This window comes from Silurus meridionalis, chromosome 7, assembly GCF_014805685.1.
Source record: "Silurus meridionalis isolate SWU-2019-XX chromosome 7, ASM1480568v1, whole genome shotgun sequence".
Lineage (NCBI taxonomy): Eukaryota > Metazoa > Chordata > Actinopteri > Siluriformes > Siluridae > Silurus > Silurus meridionalis.
Window position 1 is genome coordinate 20,627,445 of NC_060890.1, and position 27,032 is coordinate 20,654,476.

At 36.7% G+C, this 27,032-nt stretch overlaps 3 protein-coding genes across 3 annotated transcripts in view; 1 reads left to right on the plus strand and 2 right to left on the minus strand.

Annotated features, from left to right (window-relative positions):
• The window catches only part of LOC124389323 (PH and SEC7 domain-containing protein 1-like), a 56,787-nt gene extending 45,658 nt beyond the window's left edge, over positions 1-11,129 (minus strand). Inside the window, exon 1 of the mRNA XM_046854688.1 lies at positions 10,733-11,129. The gene's annotated coding sequence lies outside the window, so the exon portion shown is untranslated. The remainder of the gene's footprint in view (positions 1-10,732) is intronic.
• Positions 11,130-13,263: 2,134 nt separating this feature from the next.
• Positions 13,264-19,651, minus strand: fbxl15 (F-box and leucine-rich repeat protein 15). The gene is made up of 5 exons (XM_046854705.1): positions 19,552-19,651; positions 16,929-17,088; positions 16,305-16,807; positions 15,594-15,939; positions 13,264-14,586 (listed from the first exon to the last, which is right to left on the minus strand). The coding sequence occupies exons 1-4, from the start codon at positions 19,629-19,631 to the stop codon at positions 15,750-15,752; spliced, it is 933 nt and encodes a 310-aa protein (XP_046710661.1). The 5' UTR covers positions 19,632-19,651; the 3' UTR covers positions 13,264-14,586; positions 15,594-15,749.
• A 2,966-nt stretch (positions 19,652-22,617) lies between these two features.
• gpx9 (glutathione peroxidase 9) lies at positions 22,618-26,717 on the plus strand. The gene is made up of 4 exons (XM_046854707.1): positions 22,618-22,711; positions 24,509-24,639; positions 25,057-25,187; positions 26,298-26,717. The coding sequence occupies exons 1-4, from the start codon at positions 22,627-22,629 to the stop codon at positions 26,353-26,355; spliced, it is 405 nt and encodes a 134-aa protein (XP_046710663.1). The 5' UTR covers positions 22,618-22,626; the 3' UTR covers positions 26,356-26,717.
• Positions 26,718-27,032: the final 315 nt, after the last annotated feature.

The window sequence follows — 27,032 nt, forward strand, 5'->3', positions numbered from 1 at the left end:
ATAGGACTGTGGTGAGACCCGAGATGTTGTATGGTTTAGAGACAGTCTTCTTCTTCTTCTTTCGGCTGCTCCCATTAGGGGTCGCCACAGCGGTTTATCAGTCTCCATACCACCCTGTCCTCTACATCTGCCTCTTTAACACCAGCTACCTTCATGTCTTCCCTCACCACATCCATGAACCTCCTCCTTGGTCTTCCTCTTTTTCTCCTTCCTGGTGGCTCCATCCTCAGCATTCCCCTACCAATATAAGTCATGTCCCTCCTCTGCACATGTCCAAACCATCTCAATCTCGCCTCCCTCACCTTGTCACCAAAACGTCCAACATGCGCTGTCCCTCTAATAAACTCATTTTTAATCCTGTCCATCCTCGTCACTCCCAACGAAAACCTCAACATCTTCAGCTCTGCTACCTCCAGCTCCACCTCCTGCCTTTTACTCAATGCCACTGTCTCTAATCTATTCAACATCGCAGGTCTCACCACAGACCGATAAACTTTCCCTTTCATTCTTGCAGATACCCTACTATCACAAATCACTCCTGCTATCACTTTTCTCCACCCACTCCACCCTGACTGCACTCTTTTCTTCACTTCTCTAACACACTCTCCATTACTTTGCACTGTTGACCCCAGGTACCCGAACTCCTTCACCTTCTCCACCTCTTCTCCCTGCAACCGCACCCCTCCACTGCCCTCCCTCTCATTTACGCACATGTACTCTGTCTTACTCCTACTGACTTTCATTCCCCTTCTCTCCAGCGCATACCTCCACCTCTCCAGGCTCTTCTCAACCTGCTCACTACTCTCACCCCAAATCACAATATCATCCGCAAACATCATAGTCCAGAGAGACTCGTGTCTGACCTCGTCGGTCAACCTGTCCATCTCCACTGCAAACAGTACAGGGCTCAGGTCCGATCCTTCTGTCCTTCTCTATACTTCTCCAACAACATTCTCAAAGCAAATAAGGCATCTGTGGTGCTCTTCCTCGGCATGAAACCATACTGTTGCTCACAGATGGTCACCTCTTCTCTCAGCCTGGCTTCCACTACTCTTTCCCATAACTTCATGGTGTGACTGATCAACTTAATTCCCCTGTAGCTACTGCAGGTCTGCACATCTCCCTTATGCTTAAAGATCGGTACCAGCACACTCCTTCTCCATTCCTCAGGCATCCTCTCACCTTCCTGAATCTTGTTAAACAATCTGGATAAAAACTCCACTGCCATCTCTCCTAAACATCTCCATGCTTCTACCGGTATGTCATCTGGTCCAACTGACTTTCCACTCTTCATCCTCTTAATCACTGCTCTCAATTTTCTCCTTACTAATCCTATCCACTTCCTGCTTCACTAACTCCACATCATCCAACCTTCTCTCCTTCTCATTTTCCTTGTTCATCAGCTGCTCAAAATACTCCCTCCATCATCTCAACACACTCTCCTTACTAGTCAACACATTTTCATCTCCATCCTTTATTGCTCTTACCTGCAACACATCCATCCCTGCTTGGTCCCTCTGTCTGGCCAATCGGTACAAAATGGTTTAGAGACAGTGGCATTGAATAAAAGACAGCAGGTGGAAAGGAGCTGGAGGGAGCAAAGCTGAAGATATAGAGATTTTTTGGGTAGTAACGAGGGTGGACAGGATTAGATATGAGTTTATTAGAGGAACAGCGCATGTAGGACATTTTGAAGACAAAGTGAAGGAGGTGAGATTGAGATGGTTTGGACATGTGCAGAGGAGGGACATGGGGTATATCGGTAGAAGAATGCTGAGGATAGAGCCACTGGAAAGGAGAAAAAAAGAGGAAGGCCAAGGGATAGATGTGGATATGGATGTGGTGAGGGAAGACAAGCAGTTAGTTGGTGAGAGCTGGTGTAGAGGACAGGGAGGAATAGAGACAGACGATCCGCCATGGCGACCATAAGTTGACCAGAAGTGGGAGAAGCCGAAAGAAGAAGAAAGACAAAGTTTATAATTTGTTTTAAGACAAATTGTTTTTTTTTCCTCAATTATGCATGGCAATTTAAGTTGTTTTATTCACCATAGAATTTGGCCAGGAAATACTGTCCCATTGCCCGTACCCATGTAAGTGTTGTTTTTTTTTAGTATACTGTGTAATTGGAACAGCAAAGTCTTATGAAATATATGAGGTAGCCTGGATTGTGCAATGTTAAAGAACAATGACAAAACACAACTCTAAGCTATTCCCGGCAACAGAAGAATACAAAAATAATATAACGGGAACAGAGGAATACAAAATATGAGTTGACTTAAGGTTTTCTTCTCCACACTACAATAACACTTGATTCAACTAATCAATATTTGCAATGGACCCTCATGACTCTAGACAGCACAATGGATGCACACAGCCAAGTTTGGCACCCTGTAAACAACAAACTTTTTTAATGCATGGGAATCCATGGACACTGCTGAATAAAGGCATCTCTGTTGGGGCCAAGATTTTAAATTTATCTTCTATCAAGCATAGATATAGCTGCTGATCTAATTTTAGGCGAGACAGGCTAAAAAATCTGATTTGTGTAGACATTTAACAAGCAGATTCTATGTATCCAGATCCTCATCAACATTTTGATGCACTCAGGCTTGTAATATTGCCTTTTCCACCCCATAGTCACCTCAGCATGTCTTATTGTTACAAGGCATTGTAGACATGGTGTTTGTGGGTGACTTGGCTGGAGTTGCCATGGCTGACCCAGTCTGAACACAGCTATAACCTCTGGAAAAGACTTGTTGTTTTGCTTATTTTATTTCTTTACTTATTATGGTAAATTATTGAGTCATAGAGAGATTTTCCCTTATTCATTGTTCATAGCAAAGTCTCCAGATCCACAGGGTGGCATTTGAGACACACAGTCACACACAGCAGTGACTACATTTGGTCTTAAATCATTCAGCTAGTGAAACAGTGTACAGAAAAAAAAAAAAATGTCAGGATTTGCAACACTTTTGAGTCGTGGTCAAAAAGCATAAAAATAAATCAATTGTTTACAATTAGTAGCATGTTTTTTATTCTACATTAAACAGGAATTGAAATGCCTGGCAACTGATTGATATCTGGATAAAAACACCAGTTACTTTACAAACTGCTTCAAGTGTTAGGTTAGCAACAAAAACAATGTGCTGACACACACGCATTTCTGAATGAAAGGTCACAGAGGGAAGAATTATATATCTAGTGTTTATGTAACATCTCAGCAACTTCCAGCTGTCTGTGTTTACTGGGGAGTTGTGGCTAATGAAGCTTGCATCAGATTTGTTTCTAAAATTAGCTCCATGGCCATCAAATGGAGCCAAAGGACATGGCTAATATTAGTCTGCTGCTTTTGCATTTTCAACGGGTCCCCAGCTAACTACTGAGGCTGACTTGTAGCAGAAAATACAGGAAACATTTTAACACTAAGAGAATATACCTACAAGTGACCTTCTTTTAATATATACAATTACGAACGCCTGCTCTGAAGCCTCTCACTTAATCAATGCCAAAGAAAGAGAAATAGCGAACAAATACCACATTGTAAAGAGGAAAAGAGCAATCACACTTACATCCATCATGAAATAAACAGCCTTAAGAGTACAGACTACAGCAATTTAGCCTGAAATACATAAAATACACAGTCCTGAAATACATTATTTCCTAAAGTGGTGGTTAACTCTCATCCTATTCTATCCATAAAGAATTTCACATTGCTCATAACCATCGATTACTGGGCTGAATAATCATCACAACTTAGAGCTTTGGCTATGGTCATATTGCTGGCTTATGATATATGATCTATAAGACAATATATTGTTTGCAAAACAATGACATCCCATTTGTTGCTGAGCCTCCATCCAAGCTCTGTTGTACTGTAAGGTATAAAAAAAAAAAAAAGAAAAAAAAACCCCCAATAATTTATTTACTATTTTCTTAAATCCCACATGGATAGATCTTTATTAAGAGATTTATGTATTAGTTTAACAGGGCCACATGATTAGCATGCAGGAGGACATCGTATCTAAAACGTTGCTGCATGTTTTGAGACTTTAATTCCTTGGAGGCTGATGACAGGGAGCTAAGAATTGTTGTCATAGCGACAGGCATTACGTGGCAAAGCTGTTCTTCGAATTCAGCAGTCATGGACTAAAGCGTGCACACATACTCCTGCTAGCTCTCTGTCTGACCCATAGACAAAAACAGCACTGACTTGTAGTATCTGAGACTGTGTACATAAAAAGCAAGCAGACTGCTTTGATACCAAGCGTTTAAGTGTGTGCACTCAACAGATTAATTGCCACAAACACCTGTTCAAGTACAGGCCCCTAACTTGTAGAATCCTGGTTTAAAATGACATCCCTTTACCCATTTGACATGTTAAGCTAGAACTTATGCAACTGCATCCTGTTTGCTGATGTCACTTCACTGGTTCAGTCAATAAAAGAGCAGGATGTAGAACTTGATACAGGGATCATCATTCTTTTAATGTTCCCACTGTCTGCCAGGTAACCCAAGACAAAAGCAGGAATCAGACTATATAGACTATACAAATTCATGCAATTTAGCTTACCAACTGCTCAAATTGTATATCTTCAATGGCTTACTGTGAATGTAATTCATAGTTCTATATACCCTAATATAGAGTAATGCACTTTTAACTAAGTTAGCCCATGTTAGGTCTGTTAAATTCAAATAAAAAGCACTTTGCACACTATTGTGCTGAGTGTAAATCTAGTTAGCTATGTAATAAATACAGTCACTGACAGCTGTATATACCATTTCACTGTGTTTAAGTAGCATGAAACTGGTACAATGACTGGTAGCCATGTAGGTTTTACAAACTCCCCTGTTTCCATTCTATAGCTGTTATAATGGAACTTGGACCCCAACATTTAACATTAATAATTTCAGCTAAAGATGAATAAAATGATTTATGTCTCCTTCTTTTATAAAGTAAAACGTCTAATTATTATTAGATTCCTATGATATAAACTGTGGGGGAAAAACACATCTTGATGTACTGATAAAAAAATATATAATAATAATTATGTCACACCGTCTTGAATATTTTCCAGGTCATATTGTTACTTAATTACAGTAATTACATAAGTGTGTGTTCTTAAGTGTGTGATCAGTGCCTTTGGTAAACACGAGCAGAAGCAATCATAAAAATAGTCTCATGCTGTTCATGCACATAGTTTTTTGCATGTTTGTAGTAAACAGTTTGAACTGATTTAATAGGTTACCATTTTGAATGTGCAGCATTTCCTGTATGCAACAATTAGTTTAATTCCCCAGCTAAGAAAAGTGTCTCACATTACAGCAGCTGTCAATAAATATCAGTGGTACTCCAAGCTCTATAAATGGGAGAGAAACAAAACATATAATATATTCTGATCCACAAAAACACCCCCTACATAAAAAAAAATATTAAATGAACATTTAATAAAGAAATTTCTGCCTGCACCGAGATAAAGTACTGAATTGTGCAAAAGTATTCCAACACAATGAATCAGTGACAAAAAAGGTGTCAAAGGGAACAAGTTCCTGCATCAGTTATGAATGTACATGCAGAGACTTGTCTCTCATTCTCAATTTTTTTTTAAAGCTTACATGTTTTGAACAAGTTGCAAAGTGCTGTCAGCTCAGTTATTTACAGTGTGTGAAAAGGTTGAGGTCATTAATTCAAACCTTATACATAAAAACAACTGACTACCTTTTATCAAGGCAATACAATACAAACCTGTTTAAATTGAGTCATAGTTCCTGAACTTTGTTAATAAGCATTTTTTGTTATTTTAAATAATAAAGTCAAGTCAAGTCACGTTTATTTCTATAGCGCTTTTCACAAAAGATATTGTCTCAAAGCAGCTTTACAGAAATCAACAGTGAAGGTGAATGGTGTGCATTTATCCCTGATGAGCAGCCGTGGCGACTGTGGCAAGGAAAAACTCCCTTAGATGTTATGAGGAAGAAACCTTGAGAGGAACCAGACTCAAAAGGGGAACCCATCCTCATTTGGGTGACATCAAGAGTTTGATCATAAATATTTCAACAATACTGAACACTGGAGAGTGAGAACTAACATGAGTACTGGAGTATAAGATTATAATAATGTTCTTTCTACAGTCTTATACAGTCATTATGGTTATAAAACTAGGAGCTACATTTGTGATGATCACAGATCCAGCACCAGCTTCTTCATGCCAGAGCCTTTAAACACTCCAGGAGGTCCAATGACAAAACTCCACACATGTAGTGGGATCCAATTGCCACTACAGTATACAGTACAAATACAGTTCAAATACAGTACATACAAATCTTTGACATAAGAACTTACTGCTTTATTGCATCCACCAGCAAAAAAAAAACATTAATACTTACTGAAGATTTTCACAAGAACTGCAAGGAGGTACGCTGACCCCAAAACATTAGTTTGTGTACAATGTTTTTTCAAAGTTTCTGCTCATGGATGTTGCTCTATAAAATTAAGATACCAATTTATACTATATCATACTCTAAAAAAAATAAATAAAAAATAAATAAATATATATATAAGTGTGTATATATTATATATATACACACACACACACACACACACTGTATCCATGTTTCTAGGCAAATGATAACTACTGAAGAGACAGAAAGTACCCTTGTGCCACTGTATTGACAACATGAAATAGATTTTTACTTCTAAATGATTAGGTTCTGCCTGAGGCTTTGGCAGACCAAAAAAGAATAAAGAAATAATAAGAAAACAAACACACCCATACCTGTGAACACAAACACACAAGAATGTGTACATGCACTCTTGCAGCATAAATATAATCAGTCATCTGTCTTTTCTATACAAACATACACACAGATCAGTCTTCTAATACTCACCTGAGAGCAATACAATGACCACCCAATTATATTACATAATCTCTCTTCCTTGTCTTTTTTAAGAGAACGCTGCCCTGACAGACAACAAGTTTGGAATCTAGTAATGCATCTGCTGCATTTTTTTCTACCTGCTCCCTCTCCTTCTTACATACATACACAGACACACACAGACACACACAGACAGACACAGACACACACAGACACACACAGACACACACAGACACACACAGACACACACAGACACACACAGACACACACACACACACACACACACACACACACACACACCTCTATAGCCCAAAACAACACGCATCTCTCACAGCTCATTAATCTGTCTCATCCTTGTCCTCTATCCATCCCCTGTCCCTTTTTCTCTTTCCTTGTTCCCTCTCTGTCTCTCAGGTGGAGTCCAGATGGGCTGCGCTTGTCTACTGCACATTTATCGCCATACTGCTGTTTACTAGGAACTAAAAATACATTTGAAAATATCACATAACGAAACAGGCAAAACAAGTAACTGAAACATGAATGTGGACCAGTTCCGCTTGTCAACAACATACAAAAGAATGTACAGCTCTAAAATCTGAAAAGTATCACAGCAATGTAATAGTTAAATTCTTGTTCATCAGGTTAACAAAAAAAGAAATTGTGTTTAGATACATGACTGCAGTTGGCTGTTTCTTCATGTTTACATTCATGCCAATTTGCAGATGCCCTAATTCATATTGATTTACAATTATCAGTCACATACCAATTAAAGATATACAACTGAGCAACTGGGAGTTAGAAACCTTGCTGAAGAGCACAGCAATGGCATCTTAATGATACTGGGTTTGAAACTTATGACTTTCTGATCCAAAGTCCAACGTTTTGAAGCTGCCTGATGTGAAGTAAGTTATTGTTGATTATTTTCCCAATATGGCATACCCTGTTTTATTTCTCTTTTACAATTTACCAACACAAAGTCATTTTATTAGTTAATAATTGTGTTCCAAAAACAAGCTAGTTCCTGCTATCACTTAAAATATAACTATAAACAACAGTTCCTCCACACATCTCCTTTTCCCTTTTTCTTGAAGTTATGTCCAGAGTCTCCTCATAGAGAAAACTCAATTTATTTCACAAAGAATCAAAATCGAATACTCTTCTGCATTTTTGCATAAACGCAAAATTCACTCCCCCCATTTTCTCTTAATTTTTAGAGCAACTGTTATAAAAACATAATGCATGTTATCACATTAATGATCACGCTGTGCACTACAATGCTCTGAGAGACAGTTCTGCGTCGCACTGCTAAATGACATGTTGACAACTCAACACTGCTGAATCTAATTTCAATTGTCCAAAGCGACAGGCTACAAAGCGATAACCACAACACACAGTCAGTAAACCTTAAGTCACAGCTTACTGCCAACGCAAGCAGCAGATATATCAGCCTAAAACAGAATCGAAATGAATAAACCATCTAGGCCAACAGGTTAAGTCTTCAATCATTTCTAATTAGACGATGATGTTTGATTTTCAATTAGACAGATGGACACAAGACCAAGAGCTCATGCTGATCACTGCAGTAGTAGTGACAGTATAGGAGCCATTTAATAGGGCAGAAAGTGCAAAGGTAAGCAGAAGAACAGATAGAGGAAAGAGAGAGGGCAGGAGAGAGAGAATAAGGACAAATGTTTGCTAGGGCCAATGTCTGTAACCTCAGTGCCTATCAGCAAGGAGCTGGCTGACTAAAATCCTCTGGGCCATTTAAGTAATGAAGACAAAAGACTCTCCCTATCCTGCAGGCATAAACTATGAACACCTATCCTTTCCTCTCTCTCTTCCACCTCTCAGCTAATTTTCCTCTCTTGTTTTCTAGCCCTGTCTGCATCTGTTTATTATGAAACAAATTTCATCCCCACAGTGTGTGTTTCCAATGGACTTGTACCTTGTATTCTGTCCATGCTACCAGCCAAGACAATTTATTACCTGCTAAGGGAATAACATCCAGGAAACAGAGACAGTAGGAAAACAAACAAGCATTCTCGAAAGAGAAATTAGGTTCACTGTAGTACATAAGTGGAGACATGTTATTCTGCCTAAAGACAATGGATTTTAGTGGTAAGTAGGTGTGGGCAAAATGTCAGAAATATAATAAAAGCTGGTTTGACATTTCATAACAAAGTGTCCAAATTAAGTATTGAAGTTAGAAGTCATTAATGGTCCCTACTATAGAAAGATTTTTAATGGGAGAAGTATTATTAACAAAACTTATCTTCTGTAAGCACTTTATAGTATAAAACACTTTATAGTGGTCACTGAAGGCTATCCAAAAGGACAAACATACAAACAAAACAAAAAAACAGTGACTGGATATATACTCATACTGTATCTGATATCAAGAGAAAATCATTGGCTCAATATCTGACCTGATTTTACTTTTTTTGGTCAGATTTACTGATGTATTTTATGAGTGTAAAGTTGACCGATATAATAGTTCATGCTTGGTTACACAGGAGACAAAAAGAACACCATAGCAACTTGTAGGTAGAATTTTAGAAACATTGGTAACAGAAGTTCACAGGCAGCACACTTGTTTCTAAAAGGATGTCAGTGCATCTCTGAGGATCTCTGAGCAGAGACACAGCTAGGAATTTGGGGTCTATGCAAATGATTTTGCACTGGTTCTTGCATAAACCCTCTGAGGATTAGTATTACATTACTATACATTAAAATGATTTAAACAGCAAAAATTGAATATTTGTAGGATCTCACCGACCTTTTTAATCATCCATCCAGCAACATTGTAAAATAAGAACTTATTTTTCTGTTGCAACTTTGTGCAACAATTAAACTGGTCAGTTTGATATTCTCAAGAAAGTGTACTGTACATAAATGTATTGCAATACAAATACCAATGCCATACCATAACATCACATCACATCAATATGGCCTAGACCTCATAGGCAGCATGTCTGGATCAATCTACAGCAGTCAGCTGTAGTTTGACTGCTAACTCCTCCAGGAGTCTGCCATATGTGTTCAATGTTAAAGAAGGTATTGTGGACAGTAGATAGTATGTCACAAAATGCAAATTAGGGTTTTTTTTTTATGGGTTTGTCAGTCAAACTGTTTGAAAATGTGTATATGTGGCTAAATGATGCACAGATAATGCAGTTAGATTTTGGACCTACTTTTGCAAAGTCACTTTGCCATGTCACTTACTAGGCTAAAGTCTCCCTCAAGGTATGGGGTCATCATTTCACTTTACTGTTAAATCTTAAAAACACCAGGCTCTGTCATCTTCTGTAATCATGTTGCAAAGCCAAATTATTCACAATGCTATGAAATAATGTACCTTAACATTTGTTTCCCATCAAGTCAACAAACCACTAACAAACTGATAGACCTCTACCGGTTATTTTTTCTTTCCTGAATATATCATCAACTTGAAGGCTTTACAAGTCCACATACCAAATACCTTGTCAAGGATGCCACTGACGGAATGCAGCAGACATGACCTCCATGTCTCATTCAACTAGTGGGACACATAAATGCACTCCAGAAAACTTGTCAAGCAAAATTCTTTAGCCAACATAAGTGATGTGATGATGGAGTGATGATGATCAGCATGCACAGTCAGGTCTATACAGATGTTTTCTTTAATGACCTTTTCCAAACAGAAGACAGCAGCACAGGAAATCATCTTTATGCACAAACTCGACCAGAAGTAATTGATGTATTTTATAATATGCTGTAATTTATATACATGAAAAAAATAATATGCATTTCATAGCACGCGTTAATGATAAGAAAACACGGAGTAGGTCAGCACCTTGTGTAAATTAAATTGATTTCTTACCGGAGGATGGTGTTAAAAGGTGTTTAGGAGGCTCGCGTCCTTGTCATGAGTGCGTGTGCGGAATGCGGGAATGCGTAAAGCCGGGAAGCGCCACTGCAGTCCGCATCGTTCGGCCAGGTTTTCTGCTTATCCCTGTCTGCCCAACAGTGTGTGTGTGTATATATGTGAGTGTGCGCGCGCGCGTATGTAAATGTATGTGTTTATCCTAGCAGGCAGGTGGCTGACTCTCTCCTCCGTTATATCTGCATTTCGAGTCCGGTCTCAGCATGCTTTATTCTTGACTTCAACCGGCGAAAGAAGGAGAGGGGAAAAAGCCTCCTGTGTAACTCAACCACTCTAGACAACTAGGCGCGCGCTCACGCGCACCACGCCGCAAACACACGCTCGCCCTACCCGGCCTGTGGCTTGCTGAGCATGCGCAGTGCATTCACTCAACTGGGATTTGCTGGAAACCTCTGCAGGTGGGACAAGTTTTGCAGGTGGTGTGTCATAAAGTTCCTGTAGGGCATCCTGCCCAACCCTGCTGCTTAAGTTCCACCACCCTGCAAGCTTTACATACAATATATACTATACTGAGCTATAACACTTTAGTGTTTAAACCTTTACTTACTCAAAATAGCTCTAATGGCTAATTCATTCATTCATCTTAAGGATCTGCTTTAGGTATGGGTCATGATAAATACAGAGAATATCCAAAATACAGTAGGCACAAGGTCCTTTTGATCACATTCATCTACCAATTTACCCACTGGCATGCTTTTGGAGATAACTGCAAAGTCTGAAGGAAACCTATGCAAACCCCAAAGAATATATGAAACTCTACACAGATAATAACCCAAGTGCAGGATTGAACTACACTATGCAAACCTGGAGCTATAAGGTAGTGATACTGTCCAGTAAACCACAGTACTAACAAGTGATACCACAAATATATATCAAATGCATCATGTTTTTTTTTGTCATTTTAGGTGACACATAGATGAGGTTGGGTTCCTCTCATAGCTTATTCCTTATTCCATATCAGGGGGGTTTCCTTGCCACTGTCAGCACTGGCCTGCTCTTTAGGGATGAACTTCTAAATATTAAACTTATTGCCATAAAATTATAGGCATTAAAATACATCCATATTTTATAACCTATGTATTTCTGTAAAGCTGCTTTGGGACAATGTTCATTGTTAAATGTGAATTGAATAACATTTTTTTAAGAAATTCAATATTTAAAACCATAAATAAATTTACAGTGGAACAAGAGAAGAAAGTAAAAAATAAAAATAAAATAAAATCAATGTTGACACAATGATCCAGTATCCTATTACAACATATCAAATTACTGTACAGTAATTTTTTTTTATTTTATTTCAGAACATTATACCAGTTTGATTGCAAGCTGTCCATGTAATGTAAAAGCCCCATTATGCACCTTTTTCCGACATAAAATAAGCAGTAATTTGCTGGCTCAGGGGTGCTATATAACAGTTGCCATATCACTTCATTGCCTAATTCTGATCTAATAGATTGTGCAGAGTTGTTTGTGAAGTGTTCATGGCATTGACACAAGCTAAAGCCTAGTAAAGTCCTAGTAAGGTATCTCAAATACACTCATAACTAACAAAAAGGTGAAGCATTTGCATCATTCAGTTTGCATCATTCATTTTACAACTAAATCACTCGAATTTGCAAGAAATCAGCAGAGCACTATTATAATACATTATTTATTAAAGAAAACTACAAACCTAACACTATAATTAGTAGCACTGCGGTTAAAGAATTGTGAAATTATTTTAAGATAAGGTAATTGCCTAGACCCCATCCTTTCTTTTAGTTTGAATGGTGCAAAACATCCTGTCTAGGGAATTAAGCACAAAATGCACAATTTTTACACAGTACTGGTATTTTGGTACAACTGCAATAAATCAGATTATATAGACAAAAATAGTTTGTGTGTGGGAGAGAGAGAGAGAGAGAGAGAGAGAGAGAGAGAGAGAGAGAGAGAGAGAGAGAGAGAGAGAAACAAGGCTGGATTCCAAATGGGTCCCTATTGAACCCAATATTATGCTGCTGAAATGCTGATCAGCAGAACATGTGACAAAAATAGCACTGATGCCATGGGTTCAGTCTGCAGTAACTGTATCTTCTACTGACCTCTAGTGGTCACATGATCTCTAAATAATTGCATCCTTTTATGACTATTATTATGAACATTTAACCTGGTCCCAGTATAAAATCTATCTGCAGGTTTTTGTGTCCTTTTGATAAACATGGAGCTGATAATGCTCATTTAAAAAATGTTAGTACCCAATTTATCCTCCAAATCATTTGAAGGTTTTATCCACACACTCATTTACACTATAGTTGCAATTTTGCTTATATAGCCCCCCTAATGTCATGTTTCGGGAAATGGGCCAAGCCAGAGAAGCCCGGAGAAACCCAGTTAGACACGAGAAAGAGTGGGGTACATGTGAAACTCACACATAAATTAACACAGGCTCAGGATTGAACATAAATTTTGTAAAAGTAATAAATCATGTATATATTTACTAATGTTTATTATTAAATATTTATTATTAAATGCAGAAAATGGACTTTTTTTCCACCAGATAAATTTTGTATGTCTTTATTTTCTACTGAATGATATCAATGCAGACAAAATGGTAATTATGTGTAAGACTAGGCATCTAGGTCTCATTAAGTATGTATAACATTTCAAAATGTAAAATGCATACAACATTATTAGACATGTACTTATTGAACAAAAGGGATTTCAGTCTAAATTTAACGAGTTCCCAAAAATCTAATGAATATTGCATATTAGTGTGTGTGTATATATAACCACTCATTTATAATACATGAACACATTCATAACCAAAAAAAAAAAAAAAAAAAGAAGAAAAACATTAAAGCTATATCAAATGTAAAGCTTACACACCATGTGGATTTGGTTACACAGTTGAAGTGACATGAATTCCCATAACTGGACATGTTTATAACATGTAATAATTACGGAAAAAAAATAGAAAACACATTCCTGACAGAATGTTTTAATAAAATGCCTTAGCATTTGTTGTGTTAATGCCAACTGTTGTCAAATCAAGCTATATAATTTTCTCTTTAATAATCGCAACCAACCAAGTGTTTATTTATTAGAATTACACATTAGATTATAAATCAAAAATATTACATTGAAATGTCATTATCTCTTTAATGAATTAAATGTGACAAACACATTCACTCTGGTTTAAATCTATAGTATGCTGAGGTGGTATGGTGTCAGATTTAAGTTAGCTGTAAAAAAAAATAACAAATAAAATAAATAAATAAACACTAGTTTGGGTGGGATACAAAATCCGTCTCACAATAAGATTTGCTGGGTAAATTATCACACAAAGCAACAGATCTCTGAAGAGATGCTTTGAAATGTGCAAGCTTGTTTCCTTCAGTCTCTCATTAAGTGCAAAATCATGAAAAGCTTTTGTTTACCATTAAAAAAAATAATAAATAAAATACAGCACAATTACTGATGAACATATGCTCAATCCCAATCCATATATTTATAATCAAAAGGAGTGCTTAGAGAAACAAAAATACCAGATTATCTAAAAGACCTTGTATTTACACGTGTATGATAGACACAATAAGAGGTACATTTCTCTCAAATAAATGTCCTTAATCAGTATTAAATGGACACAGCAGCTCAAAAAGAGAGATTTTGTACTCTTTGTATTATTGCACCTGACCAGTAGAACACACCTCCTCACTCCCACAGCTGAAATAGAGATTTCATACAAGTGCATGGTCCCTGTTATTGCACAGTGCCAGCACAGTGAGTCACTCCAGATCGAGGATGAATCAATCCTGAAAGACAAACAGCGAATCAAAATGCCTTCCTGGCAGGAGGTTAACTTGCTTGTGGAACATTCTTGTGATAATTACATGCATGAGCAGTCAAGTTACATTTTTATTGTTTACAGTTTGGACTGAATTAGAAAACAACAAGTAGCACAAAGTTTTTCTCTGGTAGTCTCAGCAATACAGCATAAATTATTCTATACATTTAAAGAATGTATAGATGTTTAGGAATTCTTTACTCCTTTAAGAAACCTCTCTGATATGGAGAAATTCCGTTGCTGATTAGGGATTTTTCCACATTTTGCCAATCCACACCCACCAACTAGCACATCCTAGTGACAAAAGTATGACAAGAGTAACAGGAAAAATGTGTCCTCTAGACACATGATATTTTTAATAGCATTTTTTTCAAAACTTCACAGAAAGTGTAACACATCAATGGTGAAAGCCATATCTGCTATATTCTGCATACATTATCTTAAAGATTTACATTTACATTTGGCAAACGTCCTTATCTACAGAATTCTCTCATTCATACAACTGAGCAGTTAGGGGTTAAAGGCTTCGCTCCAGGGCCCAGCAGTGGCAGCTTAGTGGTGGTGGGATTTGAACTCACAACCTTCTGAGCAAAAGTCCAACATCTTAAACACTGAGCCACGCCTTTCACTTACAGATGCTCAAGCTTGGGTAGTGTCTCTGTGATTGATAACGATGCACATGCCAATGCCAGATCACATCCATCCCAAGCATGTGGATGTGGCATAGACATGATTCAAACTTGTGACCTCCTAATGAGTGCTGAACCACTCAGGAGCTCAAATGTACATTTTTCTAGGAGGATATTAAAGATAATGTCTGTGAGAAATGATTCTTTTTCCTAATCATTACACAGTTCCAAGTCAAAGAGCAAAGAAGCAAAACAAGACCAGGAACACAGAAAGTCAAAAGTGAGATGTTTATCCTGTCTTTTAAACAGGTAATTGAATACAGTAGATTGAGTACTCGTCACTCACCTGATTTAAACTCGGCTGATCTTCGGGTCGTATATACACAACACCTCTCAGCAAAGCACATCTGACTGATGAACGTGATGCTCACCGAGAGACAGCTGACTGCACACTCTTGTTCTGAGAAGTATAATACATATGGACCCGAGTGCTCATGTAGTGTTATATCTGTAGGTTGATGGAGGGAGCAAAGCCCACCACGTTCTGTAGCAGCACCAGTGCCCTCTGGAGGGGAGGTTCCACATCGATCTGTACATTACGCCTTCGTAGAATGCCCAGACTGGCCTCACTAACATTATGACAGTGGTTCACCTTCAGAGACTGCAGTTTAGGGCAATATTCAGCCACAGTCCTACACACACCCACACAAAGATACCAGGGGCTCAGAAAAGCAGCAAAGACATTTTTTTTAATAAAAATTTATGTATGAGAATGTGAAATGTTATTCGTTTGCTTATATTGGGTTGTAATTTAATAAATTATTATATAATTATATACACAACAATATGATATCTAATATATAACCAGGTTAAATACTTTGGGGGAAAAAATATAAAAACATATATCTTATATTTATAAATATTAGAATAATTTGAATAACTCCAATACTGAAGAACAAACTGTTTTGCACAGTTTCATCCTATTCAATCAATCTCCAGAGCCTCAGTAACACATGAACACACACGCAGAATAACAAACGCACTCTCCCTGGCTAACCTTATAGACTCATTGCGGACCCTCAGACAGCCGGTCAGGTCGAGATGCTCGAGCTCCCTGCAGCGCTTGGCCACCTCCTCCACAGTCGTATCTGTGATGTTGGCATTGATGGCCACAGAAAGCGAGTGGAGCAATGGCCAGCGTGCCGCCCCATAACACACGGCCTCGTCTCGTACCTGCCTGCAGGCGGTGAGGTCCAGCGTACGCAGCTCGGTGCAGTGATCCGCCAGGCTGCGCAGTGCCAGGTTATCCACCCACTCGCAGTGAGCCAGGCCCAGGTGCTGCAGGCGGGGGCAGCCCAGAGCCACAGCCACTAAAGCATGCCGAGTAAGATAGAGACAGCCATGTAGGTCTACACGCTGCAGCTGCTGGTTCTGACCAATCACAGGAAGCAGCTCCTCATTAGTGATCCAGTCACAGCAGCCATGTACAGAGAGACTCTGGAGGATTTTATTATCACAGAGCATGGAACAAAAAGCTTCCTTAGGAATGTGAGGTCCTGTCTGAAGTGAGAAAAAAGAGAGTAGAAAGCAGCAATCACTGTATCTAAAACACCTTTATGAAGATTTATGTAAAAATGCATCTTTAGACGCATCTATAGACGTCAGAACACACGCAGCTCACCTGTTCAGGGTCGAACGAGCGGCAGTTGGACAGATAAATCTGAATCAGCGACCGGAAGCTCTTGCTCACACGCTGAAGGCTGACCAGGTGCCGTAAAGGTAAGTAGCATAGAACATGCGTCACGAGGACGTCCTCCCAGGGCAGGTCTAATAGCTGATACCTGCAACAATATGTTATCAATTCATTTGTCAAATGCTTCATTAATTGCAGACTAATCGAAATTAAATAAAAAGACAAAGCAAGATATGAGAAAAACAAATTACATTAACTGTAAACAGCTGGTATAGATATTACATATAAAACACAAGCCATGTGCTAAAAATCAATGCATTTTGGATTCTTCAATCCTGAACAACAAGGAAACTCTCATTTTAGCTTTTGCTGTTAGAAATTACACATTTTAAAATACATTCTGTTTATACATCCTACAAAATACATCCTATTTTATTAGTATTATTTTTCAGGTTAATTATATCTATACACATTCGCACAATAGACTGGGTATTATGATCGTATAATATACAGTAGATTATAAAATATAAAGTGTGCGTCATTACACAAGCATTTTTTTATAACAACGGTTGATTCTGCAGTTATGCAATATAAAGTAGCTGTTTAAACATTAAAATCTATTTATTGTATCAGGTTGTTTTAGTAGTCTTCTATAGTGGTTTAATAACAATAAATTGACACAATAAGAAATGTCCTCAAGTAACATCACTATAGTGTTGATGGTTGTCCATCTACAGCAGGGGTCACCAACATGGTGACCACATGAGTAGCCCGCGGGCCTTTTCTAAAAATAGCTGTTTCCTACTTTGTTAAATCATTGTTAATAGTTATTATGAGAAATCATTAACATGATCAGTGTCTTCACATAGATGAATATCATTAATTATTAATAATAACATATAATAAGGGGTAAATTGAGCAAATTTGTTATTTGAGATCAAACTGCAAACTGTGTGTATCAAACTGGTAGCACTTCACATTAATTAGTACCCAAGAAGTAGCTCTCAGTTTCAAAAAGGTCTACAGTATACTCAGACCTGAGAGAACTAAATATTACTTACATTTATGGCATTTGGCAGATAATTCTTATTTATACAACTGAGCAGCTATGGAGTTAAGGGTCTCAGGGGCTCAGAAATGGCAGCCTGATAATGGTGAGATTTGAACTCATGACCTCCAGATACAAAGTCCAATGCCTTATCTACTAAGCTACCACTGCACAACACCTATGTTGCACTAATTAATCTAAGAATTATAGCTGGGCAAATGGATGAAATCTATTCGGAACCAGCTGCAAGGCTCTGACTTTAATACTGATATCAATGCAACCATCTTAAGTGTTTGTACAGTAAAGTGCCCAACCAGTTTTATGTGCCATTTTGCAAAACCAGTTCTACTATAAAGAAAACCTATAGATTAGTCAGCACTGATAGTTGATTGCTGGAAATATCGCCAAAAATCAATACCGATTTTTCTTCTTCTGTAAAGTCTGAGAAGGACGGCTGTGATTATACAGAGCAATAGCGGCCTCTAGTGGTGAATCACTGTCGCTACGTGATGTTTGTTTTGACACGTGAGACACAAGTTCAAATGTTGTTATTTGAAGTTTTTGGATGTAATTGGTTTTATTTATTTGGAGTGTTACTTAATGTCTCAGTTTGAATGCACGTCTTTTAGTTTCCTTAATATTTAGTAATATAATAAATATATTGATATTTATTTCATTGAGCACATTTTCATGATTGAGTACTTTTTTTGTAATAAAGATCAGTACTATTTTACAGGGAGTTTTATTTTTATTTATTTAATACATTATCCATTTAATGATTAGCGAGATATCATACGCAGTCAAAAGTTTGCAGACACCCGACCTTCACATCTACATACGATCCTTGCTACAAACTCCAACCACACAACTGACTAGGATGCCTTTGAATGCTGTAGCATTACAATTTCCTTTTCCTGGCACAAAGAGCCTCTCAACCTGAACAACCATGGGATGAACTGAGACCTTCTGGGTCCAACATTAGTGTCTCAATCTCACTAAAGCTGTGGATGAAGAATGATAAAAACAAATCCAAACACAGCTCCAAAATGTAGTTGAAGACTGGAGGGTATTAGAACAGCCAAATTTGGAATGTGATGTCCAACAAGCACATAAAGGTTTGGACTAGAATAGTATGTACTATATCAATTAAAACTGTTTATTGTGCAATATGATGCTAAATATAAAAAAAGCAAACATAATAATAATAATAATAATAATAATAATAATAATAATAATAATAATAATTTTCTTCTTCTTTCTCTTCTTCTTCCGGCTTCTCCCATTAGGGGTCGCCAAAGCAAATCATCCAATAATAATAATAATAATAATAATGATGATAACAAAATAATAATAATAATAATAATAATAATAATAATAATAATAATAATAATAATAATAAAGACATGCATCTCTTGGTGCTTTGCACTGTATGGTAAAGAAACAGTAAAACCCACCAACATAACAACTATACACACGGGAAAGCATGCATGCAGTCAATAAAGCTTTTTTTGCAATATTACATATAATTAATATAGATTCTGTAATATAAAATAATCTCTGTACTTGGACCATCCGGGTCGCTCCCCTGGTTTTGCCTCCAGTGCAGCGTAAATCCCATCTGAGCGTTGATTACAGTCAGTCATGTTGAGCCCCTTTGACCGGGTGATACATTACCAGTTATCCCTCTACACAGTCTGCACCCTCAAGGCCCCCTTAGCTGGCTGCCCTCGTTTCCGCCTGATTTAAAAATCATACACGAGCGCAGTATTTTATTTTTATTATTTTTTAAATAGAATTTTAATTTCAATTCTTTAAAGCCTAGATGATTAATTAATGTTTACTGTATTTTAAGTCAATTTATATATTTTGATACCCACGTCCCTAGATGTTTTGGATCACATAAGTGAAATTTAGCAACGTTTAAAAAAGGTTTTTAAATACTAATACTTATTTAAATGTGTATATCATGTTAATTTAATGTTTAACTGTACAACTTTTTTTAATTGATAATTTTTTTTAACAAAATTACATTTTACGCAAGTCAAAATTAGGCACATGAAGAGGAGCCTAAATAGTTTGTTAACAATAGCTCGTCCAATCAGAATACGGCAGGAAGTAAGGATACAAAACTTTTAAAGATGCGTAATAGGACAACACACCTATTTCTTCTTCTTTGGTTAAATAAACTGCTTGGAGTTAGACTTGTGTACCGCCATCTAGTGTTTGGAAACAAGTAGCGTCCATATAAAAAAAAAAACCTATTTATGACATTTATGTTTTTTCATGCATTTGTTTTTGTTTTAAAACGAGAAAAAAAAATTATGTGTGTGTGTGTATATATATATATATATATATATATATATATATATATATATATATATATATATATATGAAATAATTATGTTTAAAAACTAAAAAATACAATCTATCTATATATATATATATATATATATATATAGATAGATAGATAGATAGATAGATAGATAGATAGATAGATAGATAGATAGATAGATAGATATAGATATAGATACACATAAATAAAATAGCAGTGCAGATGTGTCATGTGTAATGAATCAGCAGTATGAAAAATACAATATGTAATATGTACAATGTAAGTATAATTGTACAGTTGTATGCAGTGTTTTTTTTGTTTGTTTTTTACAGTGATCTAACAGTGTAGTGTAGAGTTCAGTAGTGTGATAGTTGATGGAAAAAAGCTGTCCCTGAATCTGTTGGTTCTGGTACGTATGTTCCTGTATCTCCTTCTTGATGGAAGGAGATTAAACAGTTTGTGTAAAGAGTCCTTGATGATGTGAACTCTGCGCAGACATCTGCTGTGGTGAAGATCTTCAATGGCAGGTTTTTGGGTGACAGTGATGCATTGGGCGATTTACGTTCACACACTGTGGAGCCTCCGTACCATACAGTGATGGAGTTGGTCAGGGTGCTCTCAATGATGCAGTGGTAAAAACTCGTTAGAATTCCTGGGGACCGATGAGCTTTTTTAAGACTCCTTAAGAAGTACAGGTGTTGTTGTGCCTTCCTAACCAGAGCTGAAGTGTTCTGGTGCCAGGACGTTTTCTCGGAGAAGTGAACTCCCAAAAACTTAAAGCTGGAGACTCACTCTACCTCAGTTCCATTGATGTAAACTGGGAAATGTCTCCTGCTGTTAGATTTCCGAAAGTCCACAATGAGCTCTTTAGTCTTTGAGGGTTGAGAGACAGGTTGTTTATAACACACCATGCTGTCAGGTTTCGGATCTCTTCCCTGTAGGCCGATTCGTCGTTGTTGCTGATCTGGCTGACCACGGTGGTGTCATCTGCATACTTGATAAAGATGTTGGAGCTATGCAGAGGAGCAAAGTTATTTTCTCTCCTTTGTGTTGCTCAGTAACAGTAAAAATTATTTTCCCCTTGTGTTGCTTTCGAAATGTAATTAAAAAGGAAATAAGGTATTGTAATTTACATTTTGCTTGTTAATTGCAAGTCAAAATCAGAATGAATGCAAACATATTTATTGATGCTACTTGATATATCTTTGTTCCAAAATACATTATGTAAGTTTTTATTTAATGAGCTTATAAGATATGTGGTGTGGACCCGATAACAGCGTTACAAAACTTTTTAAAACTACTAAAAAGATCTTCCAATGATGATCATTTTTTATCTGAATGATGTGCTTTTATTGCATTTAATGTTCTTTCATGTTCATTTTAATTCACAACAATGAACACATTTTTCTATAAGCATATCTACAAAAGCTTGTTTCATTGTGTCATGTTGAAACGTATTCTAAGCCAAAAAATATCACACAACCTCTACTTCCTGGATAACCATATGTATGTAGATTAAAAACCTTGGCAAGATGTAAACCAACAATCCCTGTCTATTTTGTGATTAATACATACATCACAGACAGGATTTCTGTATCCCTGCAAACACTAATCCCCCCCACAAAAAAAACAACAACAACTGAAACAAACAAACAAAAAAATCAGCATGTCAGTTCACCAAAAGGATTAAATCACAATAGAGGCACCCGAGTGGAACAACTGCTGAGCCATGAGTCTGGATTGTGAATGAAGCTGAACTAGTGGCAATGCAAAAGTTTACTTTAAAGCTAAGCAGGTAACCAGCTGCACGTGTGGAAAACATGGCAGGCAACTCAGTTTACAGCTTTACTTTGAAGTCGCTTGAAGGGAATCCGGTTTCTCTTGGGGATTTCAGGGGTAAAGTGATTCTCATCGTCAATGTGGCCACTTTCTGAGGCTCCAGTGTCAAGGAGGTATCTAAATCTCACAAATATACTATGCATATTTGACAGTATTTTGGTGTAGTCCAATAAGATCTAGGAAAGTTTAGTTAATCTGGAGAGAACTAAAAGTTCTTTACATGAATTTACATAAATTTATTTATGTATATAAAAGGACTGAGTTTATAATTTTTTTATAAATAGGTCAATTTTCTAGTTGAACTGTACATGAACATATCAGGATCCAGTATTTCAGTGTTCATCGATGATATTTAGATCTTTTCATAGATCAGCTGTTTTAAAGGAAATCAGTAATGGATTAATGGTAAAGTCTTTACAAACCTCAGTAAAGAGCAGGGCTTGCTCTTGTGATTTCAGTACCACAGGATGAATGCACTTATGGACAGGTTCAGTGGGGAGAACTTCACAATTCTGGCATTCTCATGCAATCAGTTTGGACTACAGGCACCAGGTAAGATCAACACACTTTACTATGATTTATCATGGGCCATGGAATGTGAATAAATCACAAATTTTGATTGGTGTGTCCAATTGGGCCCTGTTACATGTACTGTAAGCACACCATCCAGGTGCCTTCTGCCTCGTGCCATAAATTCCCTAGGGCAGGGGTGTCAAACTCATTTTCACTGAGGGCCACATCAGCATAATGGTTTTCCCTTAAAGGGCCAGATGTAACTTTAAGGCAATATAAATGTAGCTCAATGTAACTAAATGTAATGTAAAATAAATGCAACTACTCCTTAATGTTAAATAACTCTGGATTTTTATTATTCAACTTACAAATATCACATATATATTTGCATATATGTAAAAATAAATATTTGCTTGTTGCTTTGTTATAACATAAATCCTTTTAATTTGTCAGTTTATGAAACCCACATTACTCCATCAATCAGTGATCAAACTATCCAAGTGAATAAGGATAAATAACAAGTTATGACATTAACTTTGTTCAAAACTTTTTGTCATAGTTGAGAGGGGCAGAATAACAGTCCAACCAACAATAGTGAGCTGCTAAGAACATGTGTGACAGGTGTAGCATTTTACATAAACAACTAATGAGAGATGGTTTGATTACAGTGAACTTTATTCTGCATAAACAAATGCAATTTGCCTTTGAATTCTTGCACTATTTGTTGTTGTTTTTAAAGGCTCACTTTGCTATACTTAGCTCCATGTTTGGTGTCAAAATGCAGACGTAGATTGTACACGTTGACAACCGCCACTGCCTCATAATACAAAAGACATATTGTTTTTTCTCTTTGAAGCACAAACATTTATTCGCCTTTTCATCTTTTTTTTTTGAAACAGCCTTCCATCTGCATACATTTTTCTCTTCCTGGATATTTTGGGATCATTGTTTGTATTTCTTAATTCGGAAAATGACACTGATGTGGAAACACTGCAATCTAGTGGTGGGAACATGATCGGCATGCATTATGGGAAATGTAGTTTATGGTCAATGCACCCTTTTGACTTATTTATTATAAGATAATTAGACTTTTTGAGCTTTCGTGGACCACATAAAATAATGCGGCACAAATATTTGACACACATATGCCCTAGGGTATCCTATGTGTCTGATGCCACATACTGTGAAAGGCTGACTTGAATAACAGCATTGATTGAGCTGTTCTTTACAAAAAAGGGAAGATAACTTAAAATTGCCATTTGTTCAAACAACAGATGCATAATCTGTCTTACAACTGATGCAGTTAATTATTATTTTATTTATTGTATTAAGTGGGTTATTCTGGAAACACACTATGAACATACAGTAAGACTAGCTGGTGAAACCTACGGGAAAAAAAACCAGACATGACTCTAATCAGCAGCTCAAGTGTACAGTATTCAGGGTAGCATGAAAAGTAATCTAGGACAGAAAGAATAAGGGGTTTATATGGTACATTTCAACAAAATATATTAGCTCTAAAATATGACAAAGAAATAGCATAAGAACATGTTTATAGCATAATGCTGCCCAATAAGCAGGAGCTGCAGTGGTCAATACTCTGATTTGCATATTGCTGTGGGAAAAAGTGAACTAAAGGCATGTTGAGATGGAGTTTGTTGCAAATTACAGTAGGTATTTGTTCTTGCAGTTCAGATTTTGACATGAGTAAACATGTAATAAATCATGAAACTAATATACATTAGACAGAGAGGCAGTGTAAATATCATAAAATGAATATTATAGTGTTATAACAGCCCTGTTGCAGTGTTACATTCATTCTTCTTTTTTTCTCAGAGGAGAATCACGAGACTCTGGACGTCCTGCGGTGTGTCAGACCTGGCGGCGGTTTCATCCCAAAGTTCCCCATGTTCTGTAAAATCGAGGTTAATGGGCTGAATGAGGAGCCACTGTACTCTTTCCTAAAGGCAAGTTATTAATATTCTGATGACAGACATCTGTGTTTTACTTTGGAAGCGCATGAATGCTACCGTTTAATTAAAGGATACTAAAGTTTTCCTCATGGATGATTAGCTTGCAACACTGTACACTTTAGCTCTTAATCACTGACTCAGGTTTAAGATACAGATTAGCTCATATGTTTGTCAGTTCATTCATTCATTCATTCATTCATTCATTCATTCTTCAGTACCTGTACAGGGTTTAGGTTGATCTGTGAACATTCACAGTTTGTAAATAAAGACACAATTAATAATACACAAATACATAATTTCTTTTGCATTTTATTTACCTATAAGCATGCTTTTGGGAAGTGCAAGTAAACAATATAATATAAAAAGTATTAATTAGGTAATTAGGCTATCTTGACCTCTGATTGGTTGCAGGAGACTCTGCATTCTATGAACCCTGTTGTTGGAGACATCAGAAAACTCTACTGGTCTCCGATTAAAGTCAACGACATCCGCTGGAACTTTGAAAAATTTCTTATCACTGCAGATGGTTTGCCATACAGACGGTATGAAGCATGCAGCTCTATACTTTCAGGCAGTGGTGTATGTTAGGCTAGCAATCCAATTTAATAAGTAACATGAGACTTACATATCTGGGAAGCAAATGCCAAGCCTAACATTACAAAATGTGAAGCTTTTACTGTTTATAGCAACAAATCATTATTCAGAAAAATATCAAGAATTAAACAAATACAATACTGAGACTTTTGCTCATTTTTACATTTGCTTATTTACATTTGCTGCAGTAAAATGTTTGGGGGAAAATATATTAAAAAGGAAATTCACTTCTATTGTTTTCTTGCATGCAAAGGTAAAATCATGCAAAAATATTTTTCAAATACAAATCTACTACATTATTTGGACAAACGTATCAGGACACCTGGCTTTTACAGCCATGCATGGTTCTTCCCCAAACTGTTACAACAAAATTCAAGGCACAAAATTGTATTTGTATGTAAGATTAAAATTTTCCCTTCACTTGAAATAGGAGACCCAAACCTGTTCCAGCATGAAAATATAGCTATGCAGAAAGTTAATGAAGACATGGTTTATGTGGGTTGGAATGGAATGGTTTGGAACACTGACTGCACCCCAGACCTCATCACCCTACATCAGTACCTGACTTTACTAACGCCCTTGTGACTGAAATCTCCACAAGCTCATTCCAAAATCTAGTAAAAGATTTTCCCAGAAGAGTGGTGGTTATTACAAGGTACCAGTAAATAGGGGAATAGAGTAAATGTGGAATAGGATGTTCAAATAGAAAATATGAAACTTCTGGTAAAGTGTCCAAAAACTTTTCTTCATATAATTTATCTGAAGCTATTAACAGTGACTTTCTTTTCTGTAGAAAGCTTTGTGCAAGTTTTCTATAAGACTTAAGCATTTAATTTCCTGACCAATGATTTGTTTTTAAGCCCAGTGATTGTTTTGATTGTTTTGGGCTTCAACCATTTTTAAAACATAACAAGTACTTATTCCGATAGCATCCGTTACAGACAAAAAAAAAATAAATAAATAAATAAATAAATAAAATTAATAATAATAAAACATTTTCTGCCTTTTTCTAGTCGCACTATCTATATTGACTGTCTTGCTTATTTTATCTTGTACAGATATGACCCCAATCAACCCTTTGAAGAGGTGGAGAAAGACGTAGCTGCACTCCTGTAAATCCTCAACCTCTTTTATGTCTCAACTGACCTTGGATAAGTCTCTGTAAACACAACTTTATAAATAGTAATAGATTTCATTATTACATGTGTAATATACAGTACAAAAACTCACTGACTATAAATCAGAATTACTTAATTCACAATCCACATTCCTGGTGATTTGATTCAACATATCAATAAAGGAACAAGAATGTGGGTTGTAAATTAAGTAATTCACTCAATCTGACTTTTTCAGCCATAATTGTTTTTTCCCCAAACTGTTTTAACAGAGCTGGATGCACATAATTGTGCTTGATATGTAATAGCATAACATTTTCCCTTCACCTGAACTGTAGATACATACCTGTTCCAGCAAAACAAAGCCAGCTCCATGAACATATGGATTACATGGGTTGATATAGAGCTCTGACCTCAACCCTATTGAAAAACTTTGTGATGTAATGAAATGCAGACTGAACCCCAGGCCTCCTCACCCTACATAAGTACTTGACTTATAGCTGAACTCTCCACAAGCACACTCCAAAATCTATTAGAGAATCTTCTCAGAAGAATGAATAAAATATAAATGTGGAATTTCCATTAAGCCATATCAATCTTATGGTCAGGTGTCCACAAACGTTTGTCTATATAGTGTAGAAATTATTAATTGTAAATATTGAATATGAATTATGTAGG